The sequence below is a fragment of the Dermacentor variabilis genome, chromosome 4, assembly GCF_050947875.1.
Source record: "Dermacentor variabilis isolate Ectoservices chromosome 4, ASM5094787v1, whole genome shotgun sequence".
Lineage (NCBI taxonomy): Eukaryota > Metazoa > Arthropoda > Arachnida > Ixodida > Ixodidae > Dermacentor > Dermacentor variabilis.
The window spans coordinates 213,877,294-213,894,553 of NC_134571.1; the positions used below are offsets into that span (position 1 = coordinate 213,877,294).

General features: G+C 46.7%; 2 protein-coding genes across 5 annotated transcripts in view; one reads left to right on the top strand and one right to left on the bottom strand.

The window, feature by feature from the left end:
* Nucleotides 1-17,260, top strand: part of LOC142580104 (pseudouridine-5'-phosphate glycosidase-like) — a 345,078-nt gene that overhangs the window by 321,745 nt on the left and 6,073 nt on the right. The gene's annotated exons all lie outside the window — the stretch shown is intronic.
* Nucleotides 1-17,260, bottom strand: part of LOC142580105 (CD151 antigen-like) — a 501,150-nt gene that overhangs the window by 9,105 nt on the left and 474,785 nt on the right. For all 4 annotated transcript variants that reach the window (XM_075690903.1, XM_075690901.1, XM_075690902.1 and 1 more), the window contains 3 exons: nucleotides 14,852-14,970; nucleotides 12,444-12,618; nucleotides 5,576-5,743 (listed from right to left, as the gene is read on the bottom strand). In XM_075690903.1, coding sequence (XP_075547018.1) covers nucleotides 5,576-5,743; nucleotides 12,444-12,618; nucleotides 14,852-14,883 — 375 coding nt within the window. In that variant the 5' untranslated portion in view covers nucleotides 14,884-14,970. The remainder of the gene's footprint in view (nucleotides 1-5,575; nucleotides 5,744-12,443; nucleotides 12,619-14,851; nucleotides 14,971-17,260) is intronic.

A 17,260-nucleotide genomic window follows, 5' to 3' on the forward strand; every position in this document is an offset into this window, starting at 1 on the left:
GCATTGTTTTACTATCGCAAAATGTCAAGTGGAATGAAATGCATTGTTCACTTCGTCAGCAAGGAGAGAGTGAAATGTCCCTTTCCCTCTGTACTTCTGAGGGAGAGTAGAATGCCCGTTCTAATATTATGGCAATAGAAAACGAAACGTAGCGTAAGCACCTATTTCAACTGCAGGAGGGTGGCCCCTAAAAAGAGAAGCGGATCCAGCGCTCTACTTTCTGACTCGGAGTTGCCCCACCGCGCGCGCGTACAGCTCCGTATAAAAGAGATCCGTCCAGCGAGCAGGAACGAAGGCCATCCAAGGGAGACTATATAGCTTTTCTGTGAGGAGACCGTGTGCCAGCCATCTCGCGTCGCCGCGAAAACAGGACAGTCGTTCGTCATTCGTCGGATATAACAAATCCTCCACTGTAAGTGAATTCCAGCTTACGAGCAAATTCTGCGTATACGAGATGCTATCGCCAGGAAGTCGTCGCGACGTTTAGCTGACGCGACTGAGAACGGACCAGGCAAGTGCGCTCTGTCGATGTCAATCGAAATAGCCAGTCGTCGCGAAAACTGCATGTGATTTTATCATTTGCGGCTACCCGTAAGAGCTTTGAAAATCGCAAACGCTGCCAAAACCATGGCATGTTCAATAAGACCGGAGGCGTGGGATGCATAAAATGGTTTGCCAGCCCATGAGTCCGAGTCCTATGCGGGCGTGCTAAGCGTGCGTTTTGTGTGTTTGAAATTATTCATGTTGGAGGTCTACTGTGCACAGAACGCTGTTGAAATAAGGAGTCACATAACAAAAGGCGTCGTTTTGCTGGCGGTATCCTTTCGTTATAATAAGCTGCGCGCTTGATGGTGTCTTTCGACCATGGGTAATCTGCGACCACTGAAGTTACGTGAAGCGCCAGTGCTAGTTAGAAACTTTGCCGCCGGCATTCAGTTGCATACTGCAAGAGGTCATTTCGGCGCGTTATCTTGAACTTCCTGAAACCGCATGAGGAATTCAAATTTTAGGCTGAATAAGACTTGCCTGTTTTTACTCATCTATTCAAATGGTCTGATTATATGTCTGATTTTATGTCTCCTGTTGCCGTTTTCGAGCACGGTGCGAATATGAAAGTGTGCTCATGTATACGAACACGGTGAATTGTCAAGCGGCGGGTTAGGCATCCGAATCGAATATAGCGGCTACTCTATGGAATTACAGTTGCAAGGGCGTTTTGCATACGCCTACTGTTTTGGACATGTGTGTGCATTTGTTAGTCTGAGCTGGCGCTTCAGGGTTGTGTCATATGAACAGTTAAATAACCCTTCATTTCGGGGTTACAAGCGTAACCTGTGCATTTTGCTACTGCATGCCAGATCAAAATGTGTTTATTTATTTAATATTTTTAGTGGAGAAATAAGGTATTAAATAAAACGTTGCCTTAATTCTGTGTTTTCAGTCGTCTGTCATACACAAAATAAAGAGTTGGTCTAATAAACTAATAAGCGCGGTCTAACTGCAACTTCTACATAATTTCAAGAATGTAAAATGATAGATTTCAAACTGCAGTAAAAGTCCAGTCTCTCCGATGTGTACCTCATAAATGAAGATGAGTTCATGCGCTTTAGTAAGCTTAGACGCAGGCTGCAGTGAACTGTGTCTTGTTAGTCTTGAAATATGTGTAACTTTGCCATAACAAGCCTTGTTTCCCATTCTTATAGGCACATTCGTTAATATACATTGAACTGGAGGACCATATTTTCATCCCTACTGAGCATCATGTTTGCAGATGTGATCCTGAAATTTTGGCTTGAGCAGTGGCACAGAGATGGTGTGGGCGGCACACTGGGCACGTGGTTCGGATGTGTCGCAAGTGGTTTTTGTAATGAACGAGAAGAAAGATTGGTTAACTGACGGGACCGTTTTTTGTTTAATCATATCATGCGAAGCCAGCAAACAAAGACACCAAGGACAACACAGAGTAAATTACTTGTACTTACGAATTGAAATAAAGGAATTACAAATCAATGGGATTGAAAGTGGATGAAAAAACAACTTGCCGCAGGTGGGGTAGCTGAATTGGCAGAACACCGTACGCCTAATGCGAAGAAGTGAGATCATTCCCCGCCGCGATAATATTTCTTACTTTAGCATACATTAACCACTTCAGTAGGAAAAATGCTTTGGTTTCAGGTAGTTGGTTCATTGTGAAAGTATATGCGTAGCCGCATGCGAAATCCACGTGCATGGAAGGGATATGTAGAAGGGGATGGTGCCTTTCCCAATTTCAGATTTTCTTTTTTGCCTTTTTCCTGCACAGCCCTGCCTGCACTTTACTTATCTCGCCTTTGGTGCATCACATTCATCACATCTGATTTTTGATTCACATTGGAAGCCATGTTATACTTTAGTTAGACTGCATTTTCAACTAGTCACAATAATTAATTATGCTGTAATGATGTTTAATTAAAGTTGATGAGCAGCAGATGAACAGCGGCCCAGCAGAAGCTAACAGCCCGAGCTCTGTTGCTAATCACAGCACGGGTCGTCGTCGTTGTCTACAAGCTGCTATCGGAAACACGAGGCACGTCGGCTTCGTTACAATGTAATTGTGCAAGCTGCTCCTCAGAAATATAGCATTCTTACCGTAATGGGAATAAAAATCTGCCATATATGTCAAGAAATGTGATGCGCAAAATTTTAATGCCAATGCACCTTGCAGCTCTAAATTTTAGTACACACTAGATAATATTGTAAATATAATTTTACTTATTTCTGAGAAAGTGTAATGGATAATTCCCAACAGCACCAGGAAACTACTTTCGTGAGGACCCCAACCGAATAGGAAATATGATACTCCTTTCTACCGCTTTGAGACTGGGCGGGATGTTGCTGCAGCACCACGACAAGACTCGCTTAGAAACAATAGGGTGCAGCCCAGACATGAACAACTTTACGTGAAATATTTTTAACCAAAGCTAGACCAGCGGCCTACATGAAAATATATAACACATTTATAAATGCGCTGTACTCTCAGTCTGGAACATCCATACGTTGTACAGGACGTTATCAAATGAGTTGTTGTCTTAGAATGTGGCACAAAGAAGTTTCTTGCACAATTTACCTACGTTACCAGCCCCATACATAGCAGCTCATCTGGTAACCTCTGCCATATAAGTGCACGCGTTTTATTCTAGAAATGCACTTGCTGGCCAGTAATTTGGCGCATATTTCTCTTCAATCGTAGTGTAAATACTTTGTGAGTTTGCGCACGTTTGTTCTAGTCGTAACTTTCCATTATATGCTTTATTTGTGTAAAGATGGAGCCAGTTAAAAATATTTCTACACTGTGATACTGATGAAACTTTAGAGGCTACACTTATGTTTTATTACAAGATGTGTGGTAGAGTTCATGGGCATCATTGTAATCTGATTTTATGTGTGTGTCGGTATGTCTCTCAAATTATTATTCAGTTTTTCTTGTGACTGATCAATGAAGATTTTGAACTTTTAAGAGAAAAAAATGTTTTATTTGAGTAACTCGGTGAGTACACATTACATCCAATTCATGAAGAATAAGTGCAGGAGCTGCTTATAAAGGAATGAGATATTCCCCACAAGTAAGTATTTCGAATCCCTTATAACGTGACCATGGCTCTACATCGCGAGTGCTTTCACACTACTGGTAAGAGTACTTGCACTCTCTTCTTTAGGAGCACAATTTGTCTGTTAGGAGTGCAAGCACTCTGTTTTAGGGACCAGAAGCACTCGGTCTAGGGGAGTACTATGACCCTTTTGGGGAGAGTATTAGCATTGTGCAGTAGAGTACTAGCACTCCCTTGCGGTGGAGTAATAAAATATACTTTAGAAGAGTTAACTGCTGGTCTAGTTGGGGATATCGCATACTGAAAAGATTTTGCGTCAAAAAATAACACACACAAGAGAGACGACGACACCACGGGCGCTTCTTCACACGACGACACCACAGGCGTCGTCTTTCTTGCGTGTGTAGTTTTTTTTTTGGCCCAATATCTTTTGAGTAATAAAACTCTGTCGGGGGAGTTATTCCACTCTGTCTCAAAGGGGCTCCATCTACTCTCGAAAAGGGAGTGAAATTTGGAACAAGCAGATGCTCCCTGAAGAGAGTTCCCGGAATTCTCTTAGTTTTTAGGCACCATGGGAAAGGTTTAACCTTTACCCATGAAGTACCTTCGAACATGCAACTCTAGTTTTTATATATTAGTATGACCCTGCGCTAGCATTATGTTTGCTGGCAATATAGCCCCCGAGCGAAAAAATATCTGCTCCCGTTGGATTCTGCGAACTCAAAACTTCTCAAAAGGGCTATAGCGACGTTGTGTCTTCGGTCGGCGCCCATGAAGTCATGCGAGCACATGATGGAAGAGAGCTTTCACGTGCGGGAATCGCGCCTGTTTCCAGCCTGCTTCCCTGTCCTTATCAGTGTGTGCGAGATGCTGCTCTAGAGGTTGAAGAGCGTTGCCAAAGGGCCCCGTCAGCAGCACAGAAACAAGAAAAGGCTGCAAGTTGTGCCGTGTCTGCGCAAGATTTCACACAACCTGAAAAAGGTTGCGAATCGGCACGACGTGCTTGTAGTCTTCTCTGCGTCCAATAAGCTGTAGAGACTCTGCGCCCGCATTGCCTCTCGCCTCCTGCGTGCATAACGAAGCACGACAAGCCGTTTCTTAGCTGTGCCGTCGGTGCAGTCTACGAGGTACCTCTGGATTGCGGCCGAGTATATATCGGCCAAACTGGACGTTGCACTAACGACCGATTAAGAGAGCACTTTGTCTGTGCTTCGTGTGGCTGCCTGCCGCAGTTTAAGGACACGCATATACAGGTAAGAGTCAGGGATCGCTGACACGTGAATTATTGGAAGCGTTTTGATAAAGAAAGATGGTGATGCTTGTGTCGGTGTTCCGTCGGTCTCATTGCAGAACAATGAGTAACAATATTTAATATCACAATGGTGGTTCGTAATTGTTGGTCTTCATGGCACGTCTTGTCAGTTTGCACGGAGACAACGCTGTATTTCATATTTTATTTTATTTTATCAGGTCTAGTGCACAGGATAGTGGTGCGCATGTCGACTCTCTTTGTGTAACTATGAGAGTTCCAGTGTAATAAATTCAGTCGTGAGTTGGCTTTCTTTCCCTCACTTCCCCTTTCCACTTAGGGTCGCTGCGACAGAACCCGCGTTCTAAGCATGAACCAACTAGCCCAAACATCGCATTCTGCCGATAGTTAGCGCTATTCCGGGTCCGCCTTCTTTTTTTTAATTTTCTTTTTCTTTCTGTTTCAAATCCGCTATTGATGGAACACACCAACTAGACTGGTCTCAAGTCTTCCCTAACTACAAGTAATGTTCCACAGCCTATTGTCAATCGCATCCTCCAAAGTGCACGGGCAAACTTTTAAACGGGTCTCAAATTTACTGGGACACTGTGTAAGCCGGCTTATCTGCAATGGGAGCTTATACATGCTGTCCGCCAGCCTTTTAGTTCCCATTACCGGTGCCTATGCTTGCCGATTCTGCAATAATGGGCTAGCTGCGAGCTCAGCAAGTGTAGAGTACCTGGAACTCGTCCATGAGACCAGCCCTTAGTCCCGCGACAAGTGCGCGGTAACGGAACAGCCAGGCAAGTCCGGCCAGCGCGTCTCCGAGCAGCAGGGCGAATAGCAGGGCCCAGTACGCGTGCAGCAGCCGCTGGTTCATACGCAGGGCGCCAAGGCAACCCAGGGCCTGCAAGCACGCAACAGTCACAATCAGCACGCATCACGGCACACAACACATTCAGTGCCACACATTTCGATCGAAGCAATCTGGTGTCGCCTAATCACACACATGGAAATCGTATGAACGTGAATGTAATCCTCGCTTTACTTACCGTCTGGGAAGTGGCGGGTTATTTCGAAGTGGGCAGTATTACGTGTTTGAATAAGAGGAAAATCTTGGTGATTGTACAGATTTTAGTATGGATATCAAAGACATGTATTACTCCTTGCCGCATGAGGGGTTGTTAAATTCCCTAAAGTAGTGCATTAAAGAACAAGTGCAATAGTCGGCTATTATAGACAGATGCGGTGTTTCCACGGGTGCTTTTCTAGAAATTCTGGCAATGTACTTAATGTCGACGCTGGTTGGGGGAAGAGATGGCGTGTTTCTGCAGAAATCAGAAATTTGTATTGGTTCAAAGGTTGCCCATGTTCTTAGTGATATTTACCTGAGCAACATTGAAAACTGCTTAGAGAAGGCCTTAGGCGACTGTCTTAGTAAGGTATTTCGTTACGCTGATGATTACCTGATTTTCTGCCATAGGGACGAATTTGATTCTGCTGCTACCCCAGTAAGTGAGCAATTTACACTTAATGGAGGAGGATTAAATTTTACCTAGGAATTTCCTCAGAGACGCGTAATACAGTTTCTAGACGTTTCCTTGCTCTTCGAACAAAATCACGTGGGTTGGCAGTATTTCCCTAGATCTTCGAAGCCATTGTTAAACTTTCAATCCAAGCATTCCAAAGTACTAAAAAACGTAATTACCATGTCGTGCCTTAAGTCTTCCCTCACCTTATCGTGCATACACAAAATGAGCGCCAGTTTTAATGCACAGGTCCGGCGCCTACTAGAAGCACGTTGTCCTAGCGTTACAGTGACCACCGTTGCTGAACGCCTAAGAAGTCAATTTCGACGAGGACGGATGTCATTAAAGAAAACATTAATAGCAAGACAAGAGTAGTGGCTATTCCTTACATTCATTCAGTATCGCACAGGCTTAAAACGTTGCAAGTACATATGGTGTTAATGTTGGTTTTACTGCTCCCACTAAGCTAGGTAAGATATGCGCTTCCGTACAGAGGAAAAAGGAGCAGGTAAAAGGCAAAAAAAGAACAGATATTTGTCCAGTGACGCAAATCAAGAACAATTTTAATGACTGTCGTATGGGTGTGGCATATAAAGTTCCCTTTACCTGTGATCATTCATACGTAGGGCAAATGGGGCGCTCTATCAGTCAGAGACTAATGGAACATAAAAGGTCGTTAACCGGTGGATCGCCTTCTAATCTTTTCTTACATTGCCAAGATTGTAACTGCACGCCTGAGTTAGATGAATGCGCAATATTGTACAGGCACAAGAATGACGATACGCGTCTTACGCTCGAAGGATGGCATATCAATAATGATGGAAGTGCGTGCGTAAGTCAGCCTTCGATTACCTTACATAAGGAAGAGATGAAATGCCTTAACAGTTATCTCTCACGTAGACCGGCACGTGTGCCCGATTGACATGCTGCTGCCTGTGATACCTGCCAGCGTCGGGAAACACATCAGGTGCTACCTGCCGGTCATCTCCAGCCGATCACTGTCCCTGTGGAACCGTTCTTTCGTGTTGGATTAGACCTCGTCGGTCCCTATCCCGCGTCATCCTCTGGGAACAAATGGGTAGACGTCGCAACTGATTACGCCACCCGATACGCTATCACGCGGGCTCTCCCTACCAGTTGCGCCACTGACGTCGCGGACTTTCTCGTGCGTGACATTATCTTACTTCATGGCGCCCCGCGACAGCTGTTCACTGACCGTGGTCGTAACTTCCTCTCGAAAGTTATCGCCGACATTGTACGTTCCTGCTCCAGTCAACAAAAGCTGACTACCTCATACCATCCTCAAACCAATGGCCTGACAGAGCGGTTAAACCGTACGCTTACCGATATGCTGTCAAAGTACGTTTCCAAGGATCACCACGACTGGGACATTGCCCTTCCTTACGTTACAATTGCTTATAATTCTTCCCGGCACGACACCGCCGGATTTTCTCCCTGTTATTTACACTACGGTCGCGAACCGACCTTGCCCCTTGACACGGCACTTCCTCCTGCTTCTATCCCAACAAGCGAGTATGCGCGCGACGCCATCGCCCTCGCCGACCATGCACGCCACCTTGCCCGTGCTAGACTGATGGACTCGCAAACCACTCAGCAGCGTCGCTACAACGCCCGCTACCGTGACGTACAGTTTTCGCCTGGTGCGCTCGTGCTCTTGTGGTCACCGTCTCGTCACGTCGGCTCCTTTCGCGATACACAGGGCCCTACCGCGTGCTACGCCAGGTGACGCCTGTGACGTACGAAATTGCTCCTGTGAGCTCAACCTCGTCATCTACTCTGGCATCTAGTGATGTCGTGCACGTCAGTAGGCTGGAGGCCTACTACACTGCTTCCGAGTCCGGTCTTTAGTCGCTCCGGGACGGCGCCTTTGGCGCCGGGGGTAGTGCTACTGAATAGTATTACCAATGACGAAGAGGCGAGCAGTAAGAAGACGACGACGACGATTAGAGGATAGCGCGGGCTGTTGCCTCTTGGCCAAGCGCGGCGTATTACGTAGTAAATATACTTGGATATAGCTTTTCATCTGCGTCTTCTTACGTAACAATATATAGCACCTCCAAGGCGAAATCCTCCGCCATAATAAGAGTCATAAACAAAGCCAGAAAAATCAGTACTACGAATCCCCTAATAGTAGTCGGAGATATGAAGGCACAACACATGACAGGGGGTTACAAAACAAATTTAAAGAAAGGAACTAGCCTCTGTCAACATGTTCAGGACGAAGGATGCACGCTCCTGATAAATCCGCTGGTGCCAGCTAGGATAGGGAGCAGTGTGCAAGCCAACACATGCCCTGACCTGACACTATGAAAAAACATAGTAGATGCACAATGGCACAACACGAACGAAAACGTAGGGAGCGACTATTACATTATAGGGACTACTATACCCAGCAGTACGTTCAAGAAGCAAAGAAGGGTGACACGAGTGGCAGACTGGGATAAATTCAGAGAAAGGAGACAGGTTAACGCAGATGGCCAGAAGATTGAAAACCTAAATGAATGGATTCACAAACTCTTGAATGACGCAGAGCACACCACCAAGACGATAGAGATAGCAGTCGAAAACAAAGCCGCTGACAGCAGATTATTACAGATGTGGCAGGCACATCATAGCTTAAAAAAGACAGATGAAACAAAGACACAACAGAAAACTTAGAATTGCCAAACTAGAAAGAGAAATCGAAAGTCATTCTCAAAACAACAGTAAAACAACAATGCGGACAAACATGTGATCAAATGAGGGGAAAATTGGGGCTCAAAGACACATGGCATCTTCTGAGACATCTTTTACGCCCAGAAAACAGCAGAGCCGCTCACCAGAGGGATGTAGCACGCATAATTCATGCAAGCCCACTTAGTGACGAAGAAATGATAACGAAATTACAAAACCCATACCTATGCACAACAAAAACCTTACGCTTCCCAACTACGGCGGCAACCCCAACCCTCAACTTGACGAAAACATAGGGGTAGCAGAGACAAAGGCGGCCATGCAGAAACTTAGAACATCCTCCGCTCCAGGAGCAGATGGGGTGACGAACAAAATACTAAGAAATCTAGACAAGGACTCTATTCAAGGAATCACGGAGTACTTTAAGAAGTGCTGGAAGTATGGGTGGCTGCCAGAGACGTGGAAACACACCAAGGTAACTCTCATACCCAAGCCAGGCAAGAAACTCGAACTAAGCAACCTCAGACCCATATCCCTAGCATCATGCTTAGGGAAGCTATTGGAGCACGTGGCGCTATCTAGATGACAAGAACACATGGACAAGAACAGTCTTTCCGCACACGATGATAGGCTTCCGGCCCAACCTGTCTACGCAAGATATAATGTTCAGGCTTTCGGAAGAGGTAATAAACACGCCGAATAACACCAACACTAATGCAATAATGGCACTGGACCTCACCAAAGCCTTCTATAATGTCACCCACAATGCCATCATGAATGCCGTATCCGACCTAAACGTGGGGGACAGAATATACTCATACATCAAAGCTTTTCTAACCGACAGAACGGCTCAAATAACATTCGGAAGCATCAAGTCCAATACACTACAATTAGGAAGCAAAGGCACACCGCAGGGGTCAGTGCTGCCACCCTTTCCGTTCAACATAACCCTCATACCCATGGCCAAGCTCCTTGCCGCCATACCAAACTTATCCTCGGCACTCTACGCAGGCGACTTCACCCTCTGGACAGTCAGGGGAAACGAAGGTGATATCGAGAGCACGCTACAGACGGGAGCGAATATAGTGACCGGATACGCCAGGAGAGTCGGGCTAACGTGCTCGCCACAAAAATCCGAACTCCTAGTTATCAGACACAGACCTAAGAAAAAACGATCCCCCGGCTCAATTGGATATTAGGATTGGTGGTACAAAAGTTCCAGAGGCACAAACCTTGAGAATCCTGGGAATGCACATTTAAAACAACTGGAAAAACAAAATTACCCTAAACAAACTAGTCGCGTGCGTTGGACAAACCAACAGGCTCATAAGACGAATAGCTAACAAGCACCAGGGAATGAAAGAAACAGATTTGAGGAGGCAAGTGCAGGCTTTCGTGCTCAGCCGTATAGTATATTCTCTACCCTATCTGAAACTTCAGGCAGCGGAAAAGAACAAGGTTGAATGCCTCATAAGACAATCATACAAGGCAGCCCTTCATCTCCCTAAGTATACATCAACAGAAAGGCTGCTAATGTTAGGCATACACAACACGCTTCCCGAGCTAGTCGAGGCGCACAGAATCGCACAGTACAACAGGCTAACAAAAACACCCACGGCAAGACGCGTTCTAAGTACCTTGGATATCAGGCAAGAATGCATAGGGGCGGATGCCGTGCAAATGCCTAGAGACATACACAAATACCTTAGATTAGATCCAATCCCGAAAAACATGCATCCCGAACACCACGCAGAAAGGAGGAAGGCGAGAGCCAAAGCCCTCCACAGGCAATATTCAAACGATAAGGGGGCAGTCTGTACGGACGTTTCAGAGTTCTGTGATCACGATGCCTTTTGGATAGGCGTCGTGGGCATGGACCTAAAACCAATCTCAGCCGCCTCTGTACGGAGCAAAAAGGCACACGAGGCGGAGGAAGCGGCCATCGCCCTATCCATTATAAGCACTGAATCCAACAGAATTTTTAGCGACTCGAAGACAGCCGTTCGAAACTTTGCAAAAGAGAGGATCCACAAACCCGCCAAACAAATCCTAAAACCGCAAAATTTCAACGCCAGACCCATTAGAATCATATGGGTTCCGGCCCACGCGTCGCATCCTGAGAACGAGGCGGCCCACAACTTAGCCCGAGGTTTCGTCAACTGGGCAGTGGGCGAGCCGGTCCTGAGGTCGGCCAGAGAGACTTTGACCACCTACCACGAGATAACATTATATTACAGAAACAACAGAAGGACGCTCCGGCAGCCGGACAAAAGCCTTAATAAACATCAACAAGTGACCTGGCGGAAGCTACGAAATAACACGTTCCCCAACCCCTAAATATACTCCAAGGCCTACCCAGGAGTCTACACCCCCGAATGTAAGCTCTGCGGGGTTACAAAGGCAGATTTAAAACACATTTTATTCGATTGCGACAATCTAAAACCGAAAAAAGAATGGCAACTCTCCAACGGGCAAGAGTGGGAGGATGCGGTGTCCAGCTTCGACCCGGTGGTTCAACTGCAGGCTGTCAGCTGGGCTTTGGAAGTCGCCGACAGACAGGGCCTCACGACCATAACACCTGGCACTAGAGGAACTGATCGGACGGCCACGTCACGCACCCTGGAAGCCCATTAAAGTCAACCGAATCCTTTCTATTGACTAAATAAAGTAGTTACCACCTGCCTAAATATGTCGCAAAATTGAAACAAGTATGGAACTGCGTTCAAATTTTGCATTACGGAGTAACGTAATCGTCGGACATTTCTTTTTTTTATATGACGCACAACTTCTGAAACGACGAAGTATGCAAGCAAATAAAAAAAGGAACGATCAGTCGATTTAGAGTGTACAATGGACCCCTACATTATTCAATAGTTGGAACAGTTGCACTTGGTTTATATTACCTATGTGATACCCCGGCAGCCGGAGACTTTGCATCGGTGTATTTTCTCTGACCATGATTCAGAAAAAAAGCGAGCCAGGACACTAACTCCTTCTCTTTCGTCCTATGCCCCTGCTGTAAATAAACGAAAGACACTTGGTGCCTGTCAGTCAGTGTTGGCCGAAGATATTTAGCTGTAAACTCCGTACTGAGTACCGAAACCACTCAATACCAAAATGTACTCAGCACTACAAAATAAAAATTGCGATGTGATACCTGCAAGCGACACTCATCCATAGAAAGATTTAAATGTATTTGTTAAATACGGTCATTCTGTTGGATCGTATCAGGCGATACGTATTGACGACGAGTCCATCCTCGAAGCATTAAGACGATACGGCAAGTATCCTGCTGCAGTGAGACGATGTGTCGCGCACGACAACGGCGATTCCTCTTAGCATTCCGCATGTGTGCGTGGCAGAGAACGCTTGCACGTGACTTACCTGTAGTAAGCCGCCTTGTAGGAGCAGCGCAGGCACAGCGTACACGAAGGTCGGGTCGGCCAGCCGCAGTCCTGGCACCAGGGACGCTCGGTAGTCGGACAGCACCCAGGCGGCCGCCACTGAGAACGCCAGCGCGCTCAGCAGAAGTGCCACGTTGCACGTGTAGATCCATAGCCTGCAATGAACCCCCGCGACAGTCGGTCACCCGTCAGCTGTTCCTGTACGTTTGCATCCAGAAGAGCAATATTGTGTTGCGCGGAATATCCGGCACGCGCATGCGTAAGAACTACTTCAATTGAAGAGGAATGTTATTGCAAAGCGGTGAACAAACGTAAAATCTCTCCTTCGCACACAGTATTTCGCAATATCGTTTCGGCTTAACTACTGACCGTTAGACTTAAAAAAAAAAGTTTACACCCTTTGGGTCGTATCTTGCCACAAAACAATAATCGTCATTTGTCTTGCCCGCATTTCCTTTCTTTAACGCTGCGAGCCCGGTACTTCCTTGTCACGAATGGCTTGTGCGTTATCAGCTTGACACAGCATTCTCGACAGGAAAGTAGCGAGCGCCGAGTTTTCAAGAGAGGAAACGCAAGCAAGGCAGATGGCGATTATTGTTGTGTGGCAAATATACACCCCAAATGGTGTAAAGTTTTCTTAGAGCGTAATACGTACATACACATTCCCGAAATTTACTGTGATTGCCTTCCTCATTCAGATTACGGACCACCGGTCGTTCTGTAAAAAAAAAACGCTTACTTCGATTCCGTAGTCAGACAGTGCACTGACTGAAGTATCACTGTTCGAAATAAAGAACAGACCACGGCCTGCGCCACAAGAAGGGACTGAACTCAAACTACCCACATTACGCGTGCCGTGCTTTACGAAGTAAGCTACACGAGTGCCGTCCTCTCGGCCGCTTTCTTGAGTATTTGTGTATGTGAACGCAGGTTAGCCCTGGGGTTGCTAGCTAGTGCCGCGCAAGTCAAGACGGTGGAGCACCCTACTGATCGCAAGTGTGCCGTAGTACGTGAGCGTAAGACCAGGCGACTGGCCAGTCGACTACGACATGAAATCAAGAGTCGCCAAACTCAAGGTGTATATATGCAACGAACGAGCGCAATGGGCGACACCGACGGGCTAGATTTATATCAAGATGAGGAGAAATCATAATAGACGTAAAATGTATTTATTTGAAATGTAAAAATTGTACGGTAACGTAAAAACGAAAGTATCCACATATTCCGCATTGTGAGGGGTGGTGCATCGCCAATTGGTTTACCGTGTTGCTGTCCTCTGGGCCACTTTCTTCGCGAAGCTCTTGTGTTTATTATCTCCTAATTTGTGTCAGTGTTGTGTGCATTGTAATGTATGTATGCTGGCACGGTTCATATGGAAATGTGCCAAACAAAGGAAAATGCATGCTTGCTGATTATACCATCCTATTAAAGCACAGAAAATTTATCAGTAGCAGCAATTCACGTAAGAGTAGGCAAATCACGTAAATAGTTCAGCAACTGCTCAGCTAGATCAAGTTCAATTCTAACAAGAGGCGCAAAGAGGCATCATCAAGTTTCAAAGCCTCAAGTTGCTCATGCCAGAGCACACATGCTCTGTATCTACTTTGCTGCTTGTTCTTTATGTGCCGACTTGTCAAGAAACATCACGTACTTCTATACTAGATGGCGATTTTAGACGACACTTATTAACCTATTGTGTATAAAGAAGGAGACTTTCAAGATGAAACGCAACAAAAGAACCCCGATCGAATTATAGTCTTGACAGCGCTGCTTGACTGTGTGCGGCAAACGCTTCCGTGCGCACGCACGCATTACGTGTTGTAACCGAGTACATAGGCCAATAATATCAAGCCAAGAAATTCAGCCTTTGCATTGTATTTATTATTTGGCAATAGAAACTTCTTCAAAGGACGAAAATGTTTCACGCGTAATCGCGCTAGCGCTATAATATGTCCTTGTTTTAAATTTGACATTGTTATTGTTTTGCTTTCTATCTTTATTTATTCACCGTTTTAAATATCCCCCCCCCCATAGGATTACAGTGGCAAAATAGAGCAAATACAACAACTTTCAACCGCAGTTACAGAAAACTCTTAAAAATATCAAGCCATACTTGCAGTAAGGACTATAAATCTATACAAATTGAGCATTGCAAGAACTGCATGCACAAGAAAAAGTCTATTATCATACGACTTCACAAAACATATTAAAAGAAAGCGCACACATAACTGAAACCCCCGCGTTTGAATGTAGCACCATTCGTATGGTTGGGCCGCAGAAGAGAGAATGCGTCATATGGATTATTGTGCTCGAAGTAGTCAATGCAACCCTATGTGTCAGGTGGGTCTCCGCGCCAAAGGCCCATAGCAGCGATAAGGATGCGCGTACCTGTAGTACCTCATCGCTGTGTGCAGGAACATTGGGGCCAAGGCAGCGCAGGGCTCCGTGGCGCCCGGCAGCTGAAGCAGCAGGGGCCGGTCGGGCTCCGGCCGCCTCTTCTCGCCGCCCTGCGAAAGTGCCGTGACGCTGACCGCCACATCTATCATGCGTAGACTGCACAAATTTCCGACACATGTTCCTATATCCTGAAGACACCTGGTCTTGCTGAAAGCTACCTGTGCACATCTATTAGGTGACCTAAACTTTTTTTGTTAGCTTTGTTATTCGGAACTAGCGGTAGCATTCAAGAATTTCACGAAAGATGCCCGTTGTTTGAACAAGGTCTGGTGTCACGAAACATTACGCTGTACTTCTTCGTTATCCTATATGACCACAGCAATGCAGACGCACACAAGAACACATACGCACGCGCGCACATTCCCACACACATATGCAAACACACCAATACACACGCGCACACACACACGCCTGCACGCACACGCAAACACGAACGCACACCCTCACAAACACATGTGCGCAGGCACGCAAGCACATCAACAAACAAGCACACACACACATACAAGAACACAAGAACACGCACGCAAACACGCACACACAGACGCACATGCACGCATACACGCGCATGCACAGACACACACGGAAACACCATCACAAACGGACGCACAAACACGCACGCAACCACACACGCGAGCACGCACGCACGAACACAAAGACACACGCAAGCGCACGCTGTTAAGATCGGCAAGCGGGGGTAGTGACCTCCTAGCTTCTCCCAGCCCACTGCGACGAATCGCTTCGTGAAGCTGAAAATGCGTCGCCCACGGGCAGACTACCGGCGCCCGCAATGCAAGACCCGTTTGGTGGACCATGTATTGTTAGCTGGTTCACTGTCGCCTTGACGGGCCAATGGGAGCAAGAAAACTCCAGAAAAATGTGCTACGGCGTTTTCTCACGGACCCCAGTAACAGTCACGGTCGTTTGACAAACGTCCCAGCTAACTGCAGGGTCATCCCAGGAATGAAGACGCGCCAGCTTGAGTCAAGCGTGACAACCCCTGTCTATTTCTGTGTGTTCAGTGAACAAAGGTGCGGGAGTGAGTGCATGAACTCTAGCTCCCAGAGCGACGGGTATTTCGATAACTTTGGACGCTCTGATTGGACAAAGGTTGGACGGCGGCAGTTTGCCTCGCCTAGGGATCTAGTGAGCACAGAGGGATCTTCAGCAGCCGTTTTCGGCTGCTCGGTGTTCTTCACTCAGTCATACTAGACTTATGAGATGTAAAGTTCTCCACCCTTCATGTAGATATTGTAAATAAACAGAGTAATTCTCGTTATCGATGAGAACACGGTCCTCCCTTCAGCAACGACCTTAGCGTGGATGAGTCGAAAGACGGCATGGGCCAGCTGCGTCTTTTGAAATATCCGATCCAAACACTTACAACGCAGGCAAGCGCACTAACACATAGGCACACACACACGCATGCATGCACACTCAAACACGCACATACAAACACGTGCGCAGAGGCGCAACACATGCGCACACAAAAACACACGCACGCAAGCACACCACACATGAACACACACATACACACACACACATGCACGCACACACAAACACGAACACACAGAGACACACGCGCGCGCGCGCACCCGCAAGCACACACACACGTTCAGACACGCACAAACACGCAAACACACCAACACAGACGCACCCATGCAGGCATGCATGCGCACACAAACACGAACAAATACACTGACACACACGTGAGCGCGCACGCACGCAAGCACACCAAAACACACGCGCACACACGCATGCACGCGATCATAGCAACACACACACATACACACACGCATGTACGCACACACGCACGAACACACGCACACACACACGTGCGGACACACAAACATGCACGCACACACGCGCGCACGCACTCAAGCACAGCAGAACACACACGCGCGCACACGAAAACAAACACAGACACGCATACACACACACATGTACGCACATACAGATACCAACACGCGCATACACGCGTGCGGAAACACAAACATATGCACACATACACACGCGCGCACGCACGCAAGCGCAGCAGAACACACACGCACACACACGAAAACACACACAGACACGCATGCACACACATTGACGTAGTAGTTCTGCGGAAACCCGCAAGGTGGAGAGAAGTAATTAATAAAGGGAAAATCAGACATCCACCCGTTCGTAACAATTGCTACAAAGAAAACCCATACGGGTTCCTCGAAAGGAAAGCCTCAGAGTTGAAGAAAAATTCGTCCTGGTCCCGGACCAGGACGAATTTTTCTTCAACTCTGAGGCTTTTCTTTCGAGGAACCTTTATGGATTTCCTTTGTAGCAATTGTTACGAACGGGTGGATGTCT